Source organism: Gossypium hirsutum, chromosome A05, assembly GCF_007990345.1.
Source record: "Gossypium hirsutum isolate 1008001.06 chromosome A05, Gossypium_hirsutum_v2.1, whole genome shotgun sequence".
Classification (NCBI taxonomy): Eukaryota; Viridiplantae; Streptophyta; class Magnoliopsida; order Malvales; family Malvaceae; genus Gossypium; species Gossypium hirsutum.
The window spans coordinates 11871498-11883650 of record NC_053428.1 but is presented as its reverse complement, the minus strand read 5'-3'; the positions used below and the strand labels follow the sequence as shown (position 1 = coordinate 11883650).

The window sequence follows — 12153 nt, the reverse complement described above, 5'->3', positions numbered from 1 at the left end:
CATCTAACAAAGTAAACTAGCTAAACAATGGGCTGATTAATTATCAGCTCGCAATACATGCTTATTAGAAATAATTATCAGCTCGCAATCATATGATCAAAGTTATTAAGATACCTGATTACTAGCGGTGGCTCTCTAATTCAGCTCATCATTGTCCCTTCTATCACTAGTATTCAAAGCAATGCTCGAGAATATATTTTCCAAATACTTAGATTAGCTAAAACCCAAATTAGAAGCATTCCTTCCTTCAAATTCTTTTTTCAAACAATACAAGAACATTTTTCTGAAGTGCAAACCAGAAGAATCGATCACCATTGTTCAAAGTTTGGGTCCAAATAATTTTCTTTGAGAGCCCAAATAATTTTCAACGTTTGGGTCTAAGAGGCTGACATCTCCAATGCGTGGATTCCCTCACAAATAAGCCCGGCAATTAATCAACCCATGGCACTCCCATCGTAAAAATGCCATAAATAACTTATACTTAAAAAAGGTTTAAAAGTGTAAAAAATACTCAAAATTTTTTTAAAAAAATTATTACATTTTTTTTATCCTGTTGAGTATTTGAACTTTTAAAATATATAAAGAAGACTCTCAAACTTTTTCAACAAAGCAATTAAACTCTTACTTTTTTCCTCACTTACTTAAGTACTTGAACTGTCAAAATGTATTAAAAATACCCTTAAACTAAAAAAAAAACAATTAATGCCCTTTTTTTGCACTAAATTGTCAAAATGTATAAAAAAATTTCTTTGATCGTTAACTTTAACGGCTTTGACCGTTAAAGTTAACGAATTCTTTAACCGTTAACTTTAACGGTTGACCGTTAAAGTTAACAATCTTTAATTTTTTTAAGTTAAAATCACTACGTGTCTCAACCATGGCATGACATGTGGCAAAAAATGATAAAAAGTAAAAAACAATAAAAGTTATCCATTTTAATAAATAAATTTTAAATTAGAAAATATATAGAAATGCAGAGAAAAATTATAAAATTTTATAAAGTCGTAATAAAATTATAAAACTTATAAAATGTGTCTTTTGGTACGATAATTTTTTTATAATTTTTTATTTTTTTATCAGTTTTCACCACATATTATGCTGTGTTGCAACGCATTATGGCTTTAACTGAAAAAAAATTGAGGGTTGTTAATTTTAACGATCAATGGTTAAAGTAAATGGTTAAAGGGCCTTTTGATACATTTTATAATTTTTATATGATTTTTATAAAAATTTACAATATTTTTTTTATTTTTATATTTTTTACTATTTTTATATTTTTTTAAAATATTAATTTATTATTAAAATTTAATAATTTTTTTTATAATTTTTTACCACATGTCACGCTGTGTGTGTGACATGTGTTGACTTTAATTAAAAAAATTAGGGACAATTAACTTTAACGATCAACTATTAAAATTAATGGTTAAAGGGTCTTTTTGATACATTTTGGCAATAGAGTGCAAAAAAAAAAAGGGGCTTAATTGCTTTTTTTAAAAACTTCGAGGGCCTTTTTAATGCATTTTGGGAGTTCAAGTACTCAATTGAGTGCAAAAAAAAAACATGACTTAATTTTATTATTTTTTTAAGTTAGAAAGTCTTTTTCATCCATTTTGAAAGTTTAATTACGTGCAAAAAAATAAGGGTTTAATTGTTTTTTTTTAAGTTTGAGAGGTTTTTAAACCTTTAAGCCTGCTAAAAAATACCATATAATCAGCCTTACAGTCGAGAAATTATTTTATAGATCCTTTCTACCACATCATTCTTAGTCCCGACCAATTAAAAGAAGATACATCGTCTTTAATTTGGAAGTTTAGTCCAAATGTACATATGATGTGAAAAAAAATTATTTATTTTTTTTAATTGGACGGGACCATAAATAATGTGTAAGAAAAGATCCATAAAATAATTTTTTCTGACAATCATTTTTGTCCCCTACTTAAAAAACAAATAAATTAATTTTCATGCGTTAAATTAAAATGTAAATTAATATTTTTGTTAAAATTTTTATCAAGTTTTATTGTTAAAAATTATTTTCATAGATAAACATGAAATGCAAATAATTAATCAGTAAATCAAATCAATAAAATGCAATAATGCCAACTGTACTGCCACATTCACGTCCCCTATCCGGGAATTAAGGAATTCAAATTTTGCGGTACTCTCATTTTTTTTCTTTCCTTGAATTCGGCTATGAATAATTTCATTAGTGTCACCATCACTAAATGAGAGTCATTGATAATATATGTTCGTCCTAGAAGATTTGACCCGCACCACACCCGCAGTTCCATAATCCTCCCAAGCAGCCGCCGGCTCCCATTTTTCAATAATCATAATAAAAGAATAAAATAACAAAGAACATAACTGTAGCTATATAAGATGGAAAAAGATCCCAGAAATCAGAAAACCCTAAGCTCAAAGGCAAATCCTTTGAAAAAGAATCCACAACCAAACAGTATAGTCACTTCCAAACCCAAAGTTTTCCACCTAAATGAGAGAGAGAGGGAGTGTGCGGCAGTGTGTGGGAACAGGAGATCGTTCTTGGAGGATATCCCGTCGATGCCATCGGCTTCTGTCTCCTAGAAGCTCCGGCGCTGCTCGCCTTCATCTCCTTAATCTGCTGAAATTAGCCACACCTTTCTTTCATAATGGCTAAAATTGCCCAAGAGCCTCCTCATTGGATTCTTGAAGAGACGTTTATTTCTCTCATACAATCATGTAAGAGCTTAAAACATCTCCTTCAAATCCAAACGCAAATATTCACTCGTGGCTTTGACCAAAACCAACACATTACTCCAAGATTTACGACGGCATGTGTGCAACTGAAGCAAATGGGCATTGCACAGAAATTGTTTGATAGAAATCCTGACCCAAACACAGCTCTATGGAATTCAATGATTAAAGGGTATGCAGAAAATGGGTTTTACAAGAAAGTTATACTCTCGTTTAGTCAAATGAAAAACATGTATTTTTCTGCACACAATTGCTATACTTTTCCTATTGTTCTTAAATCTTGTTTGAAGTGTAATGCTTTAAGAGAAGGCGCGGAGGTGCACTGTATTGTGATAAAGAGTGGTTTTAAAGGAAACCCTTTCGTGGAAACTTCGTTAATGGAGATGTATTCAGGTTGTAGACTGATAGGAGCAGCTTATACAGTATTTAATGAAATGGTTGACAGGAATATTGTTGCTTGGACTTCAATGATTAATGGGTTTATCTTTTGTCATGATTTAGTTAAGGCAAGGTGTCTTTTTGATTTGGCGCCGCAGCGTGATATTGTGTTGTGGAATACTATGGTTTCGGGTTATATTGGGGTGGGGGATATGGTGGAAGCAAGGAAGCTTTTTGATCAGATGCCTAAAAAGGATGTAATGTCGTGGAATACAATTTTGCAGGGCTATGCAATTAATGGGGATGTTGAGGCTTGTGAGAGGTTGTTTGAAGAGATTCCTGAGAAGAATGCTTTCTCGTGGAATGGATTGATAGGAGGGTATGCAAGGTATGGGTTTTTCTTGGAGGTTTTGGATGCTTTCAAGATGATGCTAATTGATGGTAATGTTCTTCCTAATGATGTTACACTTGTAACTGTGTTAACTGCATGTGCTAGATTAGGAGCTTTGGATTTGGGTAAGTGGGTTCATGTTTATGCAGAGAACAATGGATATAAAGGAAATGTTTATGTTGGGAATGCGTTAATTGATTTGTATGCAAAATGTGGGATGATAAAGGATGCGGTTGATGTGTTCAAAAGCATGAGCAAGAAGGATTTGATAAGTTGGAACACAATAATTGGGGGCTTAGCAATGCATGGGCGTGGAGCTGATGCTTTAGATCTCTTTTGTCAAATGAAGAATAGTGGAGTCATTCCAGATGGAATTACCTTCATAGGTGTTCTGTGTGCATGTACGCATATGGGTTTAGTTGAAGATGGCCTTTCATATTTCCAGTCTATGGTAGAGGATTACTCAATTGAACCTCAAATTGAGCAATATGGTTGTATGGTTGACCTTCTAGCCCGAACTGGCCTTTTATTACAGGCTCTGGATTTTGTGAAGAAGATGCCTATGGAAGCTGATGCTGTTATTTGGGCTGCCTTACTTGGAGCATCTCGTGTTTACAGAAATGTTGAAGTTGCTGAATTAGCTCTTGAACAACTTGATAAACTTGAGCCAAAAAATCCTGCTAATTTTGTCACACTTGCAAACATATACGGGGATCTTGGTAGGTGGAAAGACGTGGCAAGATTAAAAGTTGCAATGCGAGACACTGGTTATAAAAAAGTACCTGGATGTAGCTCAATTGAGGTTAATGACTGTGTAGTTGAGTTTTATTCCTTAGATGAGAGGCACCCTGAAACAAAGGAAATATATGGAGCCTTGAGGGGATTGACTAAACTATGTAGATCATGTGGATATATACCACATGTTCAAGAGCTTGGATATGGGGACTGAGGTGAAAAGAGACATTGCTGAATCTAGGAGACTCATGACATATTTCAACAGTCGAGTTATAATCCAATCGCTTTCAACCAAGGATTCTAGCATCTATATAAGAAGTTCTGGAATCTAGAATAAACTGGGTTCATGGAAAGGTTAATGCACTATGCCTGCAACCTGTGTTGTCAGGGGTGCAACGCACTCGAGGTGCTAGAATCCTTATATTGCCTCTGGTGCGAGTTACAGAAAAAGCACTAGCTTGAGTGAAGTAAACTGCAGTATGTATGTGTGAGTTTTTCTGTATCTATATGCACGTATAAAGCATACGACATATAATAAACTCCAAAGTGTGGTTTAGTTTATCTACAAAACATGCAATGTTTTTATTAGTCAATGTATGGTTCCTTATGGTACATCCATATATATGTATAAAGCATAAGACATACAATAAGCTCTAAAGTGTGGTCTAATTTATTTACAAAACATGCAATGTTTTTATTAGTCAATATGTACGGTTCCTTATGGTCCATCTATAATTGTATACTCAAATATTGAAAAGTAGAGAGCACTTCTTCAATCCAACATTCAATTCAAGCTCGTTCGTGATATGCAAATTAATATGAAGAAGTTCATCTATCTCAATGACCTAGCTGCCGGTCATAGCAAGCACAAAATCATCCAAGAGGTTGTTCGGCTTCAAATAGGAAATCATGCTTTTTTGTGAGCCGTCATTTGGGTGTATTTCTTCTTTTCCTTGTGTATCCTTCTGACCACTGAATTGTGATTTACAAGATCGTGATTGTGGGAAACTTCATCTTATTGCTTATCTTTCTGAATAGGCATGCGTGATTTGTCTGGATTCGTGGACAAAATTCATGAAGTTGTTCCTATGGATCAACAGCCTGAGTTTCTCCATAAGCTTTCAGAACTTTACCTTAAGGTTTATGTATGAGCAACTTTAGACCATACTAAAAATGGGTCGAATTGGGCAGGTTAATGTTCACTGCTTTCTTAGAACCTTTGTCGGTTTCTGCTGCATTTTCCTTCGAGTAAAGTTGAAAGTCTTTTGTTTTAATGGTTGTGCCTTGTACTGATTTTGCCATATTGCGTGCAACTTATGGCACGTTCATTTATTTGAAAGCTGATGATGTAATGTTCAATTTTGGTTGGTTTATACCCCCTTAAACTTTAGGAGAAACATTGATAAAAAAAGCTTATATAGTGCTAGCTATTAATTTCTCTGAAGTATGTTACTCAAAGAACTTGGTAAATGATATTAAATTTTCTGACAAGTTTGATAACAGGCTTATTGCTCCATAGATGACATCTTAGTTTAAACTATAAACATTATTTGCAAGAGAAATAGAATTATCAGTACTTTGGTATTATGATAAGAAGCTTGTCTAATAATTGATGACTAAGCTTGGATGCAAGATCAGCACACATTGCTGCCTTGTATTTGATCAGGATGCACTTGTACATTCCAATAAGCTGAAGGTGACATGTCTCCCTCAAAAAATAGGTTTAAATTCTTTCTGCATTTACATTGACTTGCTTGGTCACTAGTTTCTTTTAAGTATATTTACATCAGGGCTCATAGTTTAAGGGCTTGGATGGTAATTTAATTTGGTTGCTTTTCGGCAGGTTTTCTCAATGCTTCCAGGATTTAGTGCTAGATTAATGCCAAAAGGTAAGAAAAAAGAAAGCCAGGTGAAGATCAAGCACTACATAACCATGATGGACTCGATGACTAGTGAAGGCAATTACATTCCTGCTTTATTCAATTCTTGAGGAATGTTATTTTAAAAGGATCACTACTTTTTCCTATGGCATTGATTGTTTAACATGCCGCAGAGTTGGATAGTTCAAATCCAAAGCTCATCAATGTGTCAAGGATGATGCAGATAGCATGGGGATGTGGTCGTATTCAAGAGGTAATGGAGATGGGAGAACAAGTGGCTAGCCAAGCTATGGAGCAAGATGAAGGGGCTTGAAATTCCTAAGAGGAAAATTGAGTTCCTTGTCGTGCAACAAGGATGCTGAGCACAGGAGCAAGGCCCTCCCTCCCAAGATCAGGGGAATGGGAGGCTTGCAGAACTTGATGAAGCAAATGGGTCCAGCCAAAGACATGATGGGGATGTTTGGAGGTGGGGACGACTAATTTTACACTCAATCAGATAGCCTACTTATAAAATTCATTCGGCCGCCACGGCTGGACAACCTGGTGAAGACTGAAAGCATGTGCAGGCTAATGCATTTTGGTTAACTTTCCCCTCCTCTATTTTTGTATATATTTAGATAAATGAAATGGTGGATTCAAAACTAAAATGAGTTTTGAAGTGGGGAAAGCTAGGTCTATATCATGTACCCAAGTAATGAATTTGACTTGGTTGCAAAGATCCTGGGTAAATGTTAATATAATCAAACAATTTATTAGTGAAAAAACGAGATTAGCAGTGGAAAAAAACAATTTAAGTATTTTGTTTTAGTATGAGATTGGAAGTTCTATGGCCAAGACAATTTAATCAAATGCTTAATTAAAAATTAAAAAAATTAGCGAATGGAAACTAAAAATAAATGTATCATATGCAAACGTCAAGCACCAGTGGTCTAGTGGTAGAATAGTACCCTGCCACGGTACAGACCCGGGTTCGATTCCCGGCTGGTGCAGTCATAGAAGCTGTGATGACGGTTGCGCTAATCGTGATGGAAGGGTCCATCTCAGCTGTCCGATTTTCTGACGAGACAAAGCGCTTCTGAGCTTCAACTGGATTGTTAGAACATTCAATCTCCTCCTAGTTTTCCATTTCTTTGGGGAGTATTGACAACTTACACTTATGAGAGCTCACATGTTAAATGAAAAGCTCATTTTCACCATTAATTTTTTTAAATAAAAAACAGGTGGCAATTACATAAAGCACTCTAACACGCAACTTCTAAGATCTAGGGTCTCAAAAATATTTATAAACGACCCTCCACAAGATTAAGCTTCCTCAATATCTGGTCTAATGCTTGAACTGTATCTTTGTAACGAACTTCCGATTTCCGGGCTTCCTCAACCACCTGCATAATGCATTTGTACAGATGATCATACCTATGAACTGGGTTATTAATATCAATACCACCATTGCTATGATTCAGAACATAACTCCGCTTTATATCTTTTCTCCATCGTGATACAACGTACTGATGCGGGATCTCCTCAATGCCATTTTGGTGAAGAACCCTAAGCGCATGCCGACACAAATATCCTTTGAAATTAAACAAACCACAAACACAAAGCACCTCCATTTCGGTTGCGTTGTACAAAACCTCGAAATCCCTACTCTCCCTTCTGTTTCCATCTACTTCGATTTGTTCCCTCACCATGTATGTAATTACTTCTCCCTCGCCATTTATTTTTCTCGTGCAAAAGCATGAGTACATTCCCTCCACCTCTCTTTCAAACTTCCTTAAGATATTGTTCGTGTACAGTTTTGCAAGCTGCAACTCGAAGTAACATCTTGATTGTAGCATAAAACCTGAATTTCTTGATTCCATATCTGCCAAAACTTCAACCTGATGATTTGCCTGTAGAGCTTGATCATACTTGTCTAAAAATTCCTTCAAAGAAGTATGTTTATTGAGATAGCCATCGAAAAATGCCAAACGTGATTCCTGAGTCCGTAATGGTGGATCATATCTTCCCAAGTTGCTTCGAACTCCTCAGGCCTTAGAGAGTAATAAACTGCATTATTTAATGCCATTCTAATTGATTCATATTCATACAGTCCACCAAGTTTCTCCGGAACCTTTTGCATTATACGTGGCAAACACAGACAATGAAAAGCCCTTGGAAAAACATCAGTGACAGCGGCTTGCAGGGTTCTGCATTGATCAGTGATGATGACCTGTGGAGGGCGCCCTAACATGCATGTAAGCCACGCCCTAAACAACCATGTACATGCTTCGATAGTATCACCAGCAAGTAAACCACAACCCAGCAACACAGATTGTCCGTGATGATTCACTCCAATAAATGAAACCAGTGGAACTTGATATTTGTCTGTTAAGCATGTAGTGTCAACCGCAACTACATCACCAAAGTAACCATAAGCAACTCTTGACCTTGTATTGCTCCAGAATAAGTTCCTCAAACATCCTTTCTCGTTGAGATCCACCACATAAAAGAAATTTGGATCAATCAATTGCAAGTGGCTAAAATAATTATGAATAGCTTGTGCGTCTCCATCTTTAAGCCTTAATTGACTGGTTTGGTTATGACTACTCCGGAATTCTCCACTACTGACTTCCACACTTCCATTTCCTTCAACATCAATAACCATTGTTCGAAAAAGTCTAACTTTTTGAACTTCTTCTGCGCTGTCCAACTGCAGTGCTCTTTTGGTTCCAATACCTAATTGCTTATGAGACTTGTAGATTTTTCCACTTACGGGGCTGATCAAATGGTTATGGTCGAGCTCAACTTCTATGATTCTCCACCGTTTGTTTTCCATCAACCTGAATTTTATCATCGCAGGGCATCCGGTTCTCGTTTCGGGTCTGGGCCGGTTTGCTTCACTCTTCTTCTTGAATCCTGCACTACTGCAGCTTATTTTGCCTCTGTATCTTTCTTTGGTCTTCCGGTACCACGTATTGCTTACTCTAACACCAAATCCTTGTTCCTTGGCATAACAATTGTAAAAGTAATATACATCCTCGTACGAATCAAATTCCATTCCGACAACAGGAGGCAGCGGATTCTCTCCTTGAATTACACCACTTTGACTAATACATTCGGCCATTCCACAGTCTCCTTCAATCTCAAATTCATCAGCATCAGCATCATCATCAACAACCGGATCGGTATTAAGAGAAACTCCATCCATCTGTAACAAAAGTACATCAAATATCCACAAATCAATAAAATGATAAGCAACATGAACCAAGCTAGATTCTAAATACAAACAGAATCATGGATACCAACTACCAAGACAAAATCGGAGTTCAGCTAGAGAGCAATGTATACAACATGAGGGGTATTCACCACATCAATTACACGAATTATGTATTACACCGTGCAGTTTCAACAGATAACAAAAGCACATTTCCATACTCAAACCCCCAAACAGCAGATTTGAACTCTTCTTTCTGCAAATCAACAAGGATCTTATTGAATAATCAGGAGTTCGTATATATTACTCCATAAAGAAGAAAAGAGTAATTACCTAGGCATAAAAAAACAGCATAATAAGATTAAGCCCAGTAGCAATTTTTCCTTTTCTTTCAAATACTTCGCCATCTATTTTAACGATTACTTTATGCTTTTGAAATCCTCCATTAACAATGAAACTAAGAGATGCGATGTAAAGAGCGATAACTCAGTGTGGGTACCCTTTGCAAAGAGAAGTTCAAATTAATTAAAAAACAGGGTGATATTTAAACTTGAATTCTTAATCAAGATCAAAGCCAGAATAACACAAAATTAGAGAGAAAGAAGTAAATGGGTTGATCTTATTCAAAGCATAGATGACAGTCTAGTTCCGCTCAAAAACCTTTAAAAAACTTAGAAAATTCATAAATAAATAAAAAAGAGAGGATTACCATAAGAATTGATTCAAGAACTGATCTTTCAAAGTCTTGAGAACAGAGTGAAGAAAGATTAGTTCAACCCTTTTTCTTAACGAGATCAATGGAGAACATAAGGATTTTGTTTTTATGCCGATAAATACTTCATTAGGTATAATTGCTCTTTCAAAGACCCTAATAGTTTATTAATTTTATAAGGGCCTGCCTTTATTGTTCTTCTTTCAGACAGGTCCTTCAAATCTTTAGATATTGATGAAAAATGTTCGTAATTGATTAAACTAGACAATTAGGTAGCATTTGGTGCTTTCTCATGTTATAATTTTAATGGAATGTAATTCTTTGAAATGTGATTCACTTGAATGTGATTGCCAAGAAAGTTATCTTATAATATTTTATATATGTTGAAAGGTATTGAATAAAATCTTAAATTCTCAGGAAAATAACTATATCATATCAAACGTTTTAGGATCGAAAGTGACGGATTTGAAGTATTTACTTCATTTGCTTAATTGTGTAATGGTTGAGTAAAAACACAAAATAATTATAAATAGTTTAATTTGCTTTGATATTTTATTTAGATTTATTTAAAAATCAAAGTATTCATTTAATTTGATAAGTTTGATTATAAATCCAATTAATATATTCATATAATTACGATGAGAATCAATTATTATGATAAATAAATTGAGAATCCTCACTTACATAAATGGACATAATGAAACTTGAACTTAAGACATTCAATATCTTAAGCCTTGTATCTCAGGAATCCGATAAAGGATACTGACAAGTCTTTGTTTGGCGGGTTGCTTTTTTACGACAAACATGACTAATTTGTGGCATCTTGCGAGGGTGTTTATTATTGATTTGGGGAGAAGCAGTATCCCTTTCTATTCTAGTATGAGGTGGATTTGGATAGGGTTATTAATGAAGCTCTTTGAACTTTTAATAATAATTTATTGATTTTTTATAGTTGACAAAATGAAGAGATTTTAGATTTCTCTATACTTCACATATTTTTTATATTTAAATTTATGATTTGTCACATGATATGATTTCAGATAATACGCACAAAAACAGTTTGAGAACTTCATTGAAAAAACTGTTGATTATAATGCAAAGTCAATTTCAAGTGGTGTTCGTAATTTTGTTTATGTCCGGGTTTGAGTAGACATTCGCGCTCCATTGAGGAGAAGGAAAAAGATTGTGTTGTTTGCACAAATCAGTCTATGCGCAATACCAATATAAGCAATTTACTTTGTTCTGCTACATACGTGGTAGGCTCGACCGTGGGTAAAGTTTCTGTCCTAATTGAATCATCCTAGAGAAGAAAGAGATGAAGATGGAGTGGGATATTTCACTACGAGGGAATCCCAGATGAGTAACTCCGCCAGCAAATATTTGACTTCGCGAGAATTCTAAAATACCGTATTTATGGCTTAGTGAAGGGTTATTGAATCTAGTTTGGTTTTCCTAAGTTTTTCTCCATTTCATTAATGAAAGTTAGCTCTCCTTCAAAAAAAAACATTATAATTATTTAGTAGAGTAAATTTAATGTTCTGTATATTATTATTTAATTTTTAATGATTTTGATAATTTTCATTAACCATAATGAAATGATAATAAATATTGATGAATCAACCTCTAATTATAAGTGAGTTTTTTTTTTCAATTGTTTGTTATTAAACATATTCCTCTAGGCACTATTATAATTAATTTTATTGTAACCGTTGTTTTTATTTTATCCAAATTGAGTTAATTATAAATCTAAATAAAACTTTAGTGCTATATTTGATAGGAGTATTATTTATTTGACATGTTTTAATATATTAGTGAGTAATAAACTAACTTCAATTGATAATTTTTATTTATTCATATGACTTTTTGAAGAAAAGGGAATCGAACTTTTTATTTTTTTGATGGGTGTTATTTTTTAAAAAAAAAAATTTTCCATCCTTTTAGTTTTAAGTTTAAATTTGTACTACTTTTTATTTATTTTATGTTTAATCATTGATACATAAAATCATACATTATCTTAAACTATAGCTAATATTAAAATATACAAATATTTAAATTTAATGTAACTTAAAATAGGAGTCTAGTATTTTATACAAATTTATTTTTTATTTGTGAATAAATAATTTAAGCCAATTTA

The 12153-nt window shown here is 34.1% G+C and overlaps 2 protein-coding genes and 2 non-coding genes across 10 annotated transcripts; 3 read left to right on the top strand and 1 right to left on the bottom strand.

The window, feature by feature from the left end:
* Positions 1 to 2185: 2185 nt before the first annotated feature.
* Positions 2186 to 4934, top strand: LOC121229338 (pentatricopeptide repeat-containing protein At3g29230). Its single transcript, XM_041113402.1, has one exon. It carries the CDS (start codon positions 2646 to 2648, stop codon positions 4446 to 4448), a length of 1803 nt encoding a protein of 600 aa, XP_040969336.1. The 5' UTR covers positions 2186 to 2645; the 3' UTR covers positions 4449 to 4934.
* Positions 4935 to 7032: 2098 nt separating this feature from the next.
* TRNAG-GCC (transfer RNA glycine (anticodon GCC)) lies at positions 7033 to 7103 on the top strand. The gene has a single exon. It is a non-coding gene; the product is annotated as a tRNA-Gly (tRNA).
* Positions 7104 to 7110: 7 nt separating this feature from the next.
* LOC121230199 (small nucleolar RNA snoR114) lies at positions 7111 to 7197 on the top strand. The gene has a single exon (XR_005928146.1). It is a non-coding gene; the product is annotated as a small nucleolar RNA snoR114 (small nucleolar RNA).
* Positions 7198 to 7212: 15 nt separating this feature from the next.
* LOC107906450 (protein FAR1-RELATED SEQUENCE 6) lies at positions 7213 to 10168 on the bottom strand. Of its 7 annotated transcripts, none has more exons than XM_041113407.1 (4): positions 10017 to 10168; positions 9641 to 9807; positions 9396 to 9563; positions 7213 to 9301 (listed from the first exon to the last, which is right to left on the bottom strand). In XM_041113407.1, exon 4 carries the CDS (start codon positions 9299 to 9301, stop codon positions 8039 to 8041), a length of 1263 nt encoding a protein of 420 aa, XP_040969341.1. In that variant the 5' UTR covers positions 9396 to 9563; positions 9641 to 9807; positions 10017 to 10168; the 3' UTR covers positions 7213 to 8038. The 7 variants fall into 7 exon arrangements, with proteins under 7 accessions (XP_040969341.1, XP_040969337.1, XP_040969340.1 ...); XM_041113403.1 differs by having other exon boundaries at positions 9403 to 9563; XM_041113406.1 differs by having other exon boundaries at positions 9460 to 9563.
* Positions 10169 to 12153: the final 1985 nt, after the last annotated feature.

Excerpts from the sequence above, each read along its gene's own strand:
- LOC121229338 (XM_041113402.1), top strand. The coding sequence starts at position 2,646 with ATGGCTAAAATTGCCCAAGAGCCTCCTCATTGGATTCTTGAAGAGACG.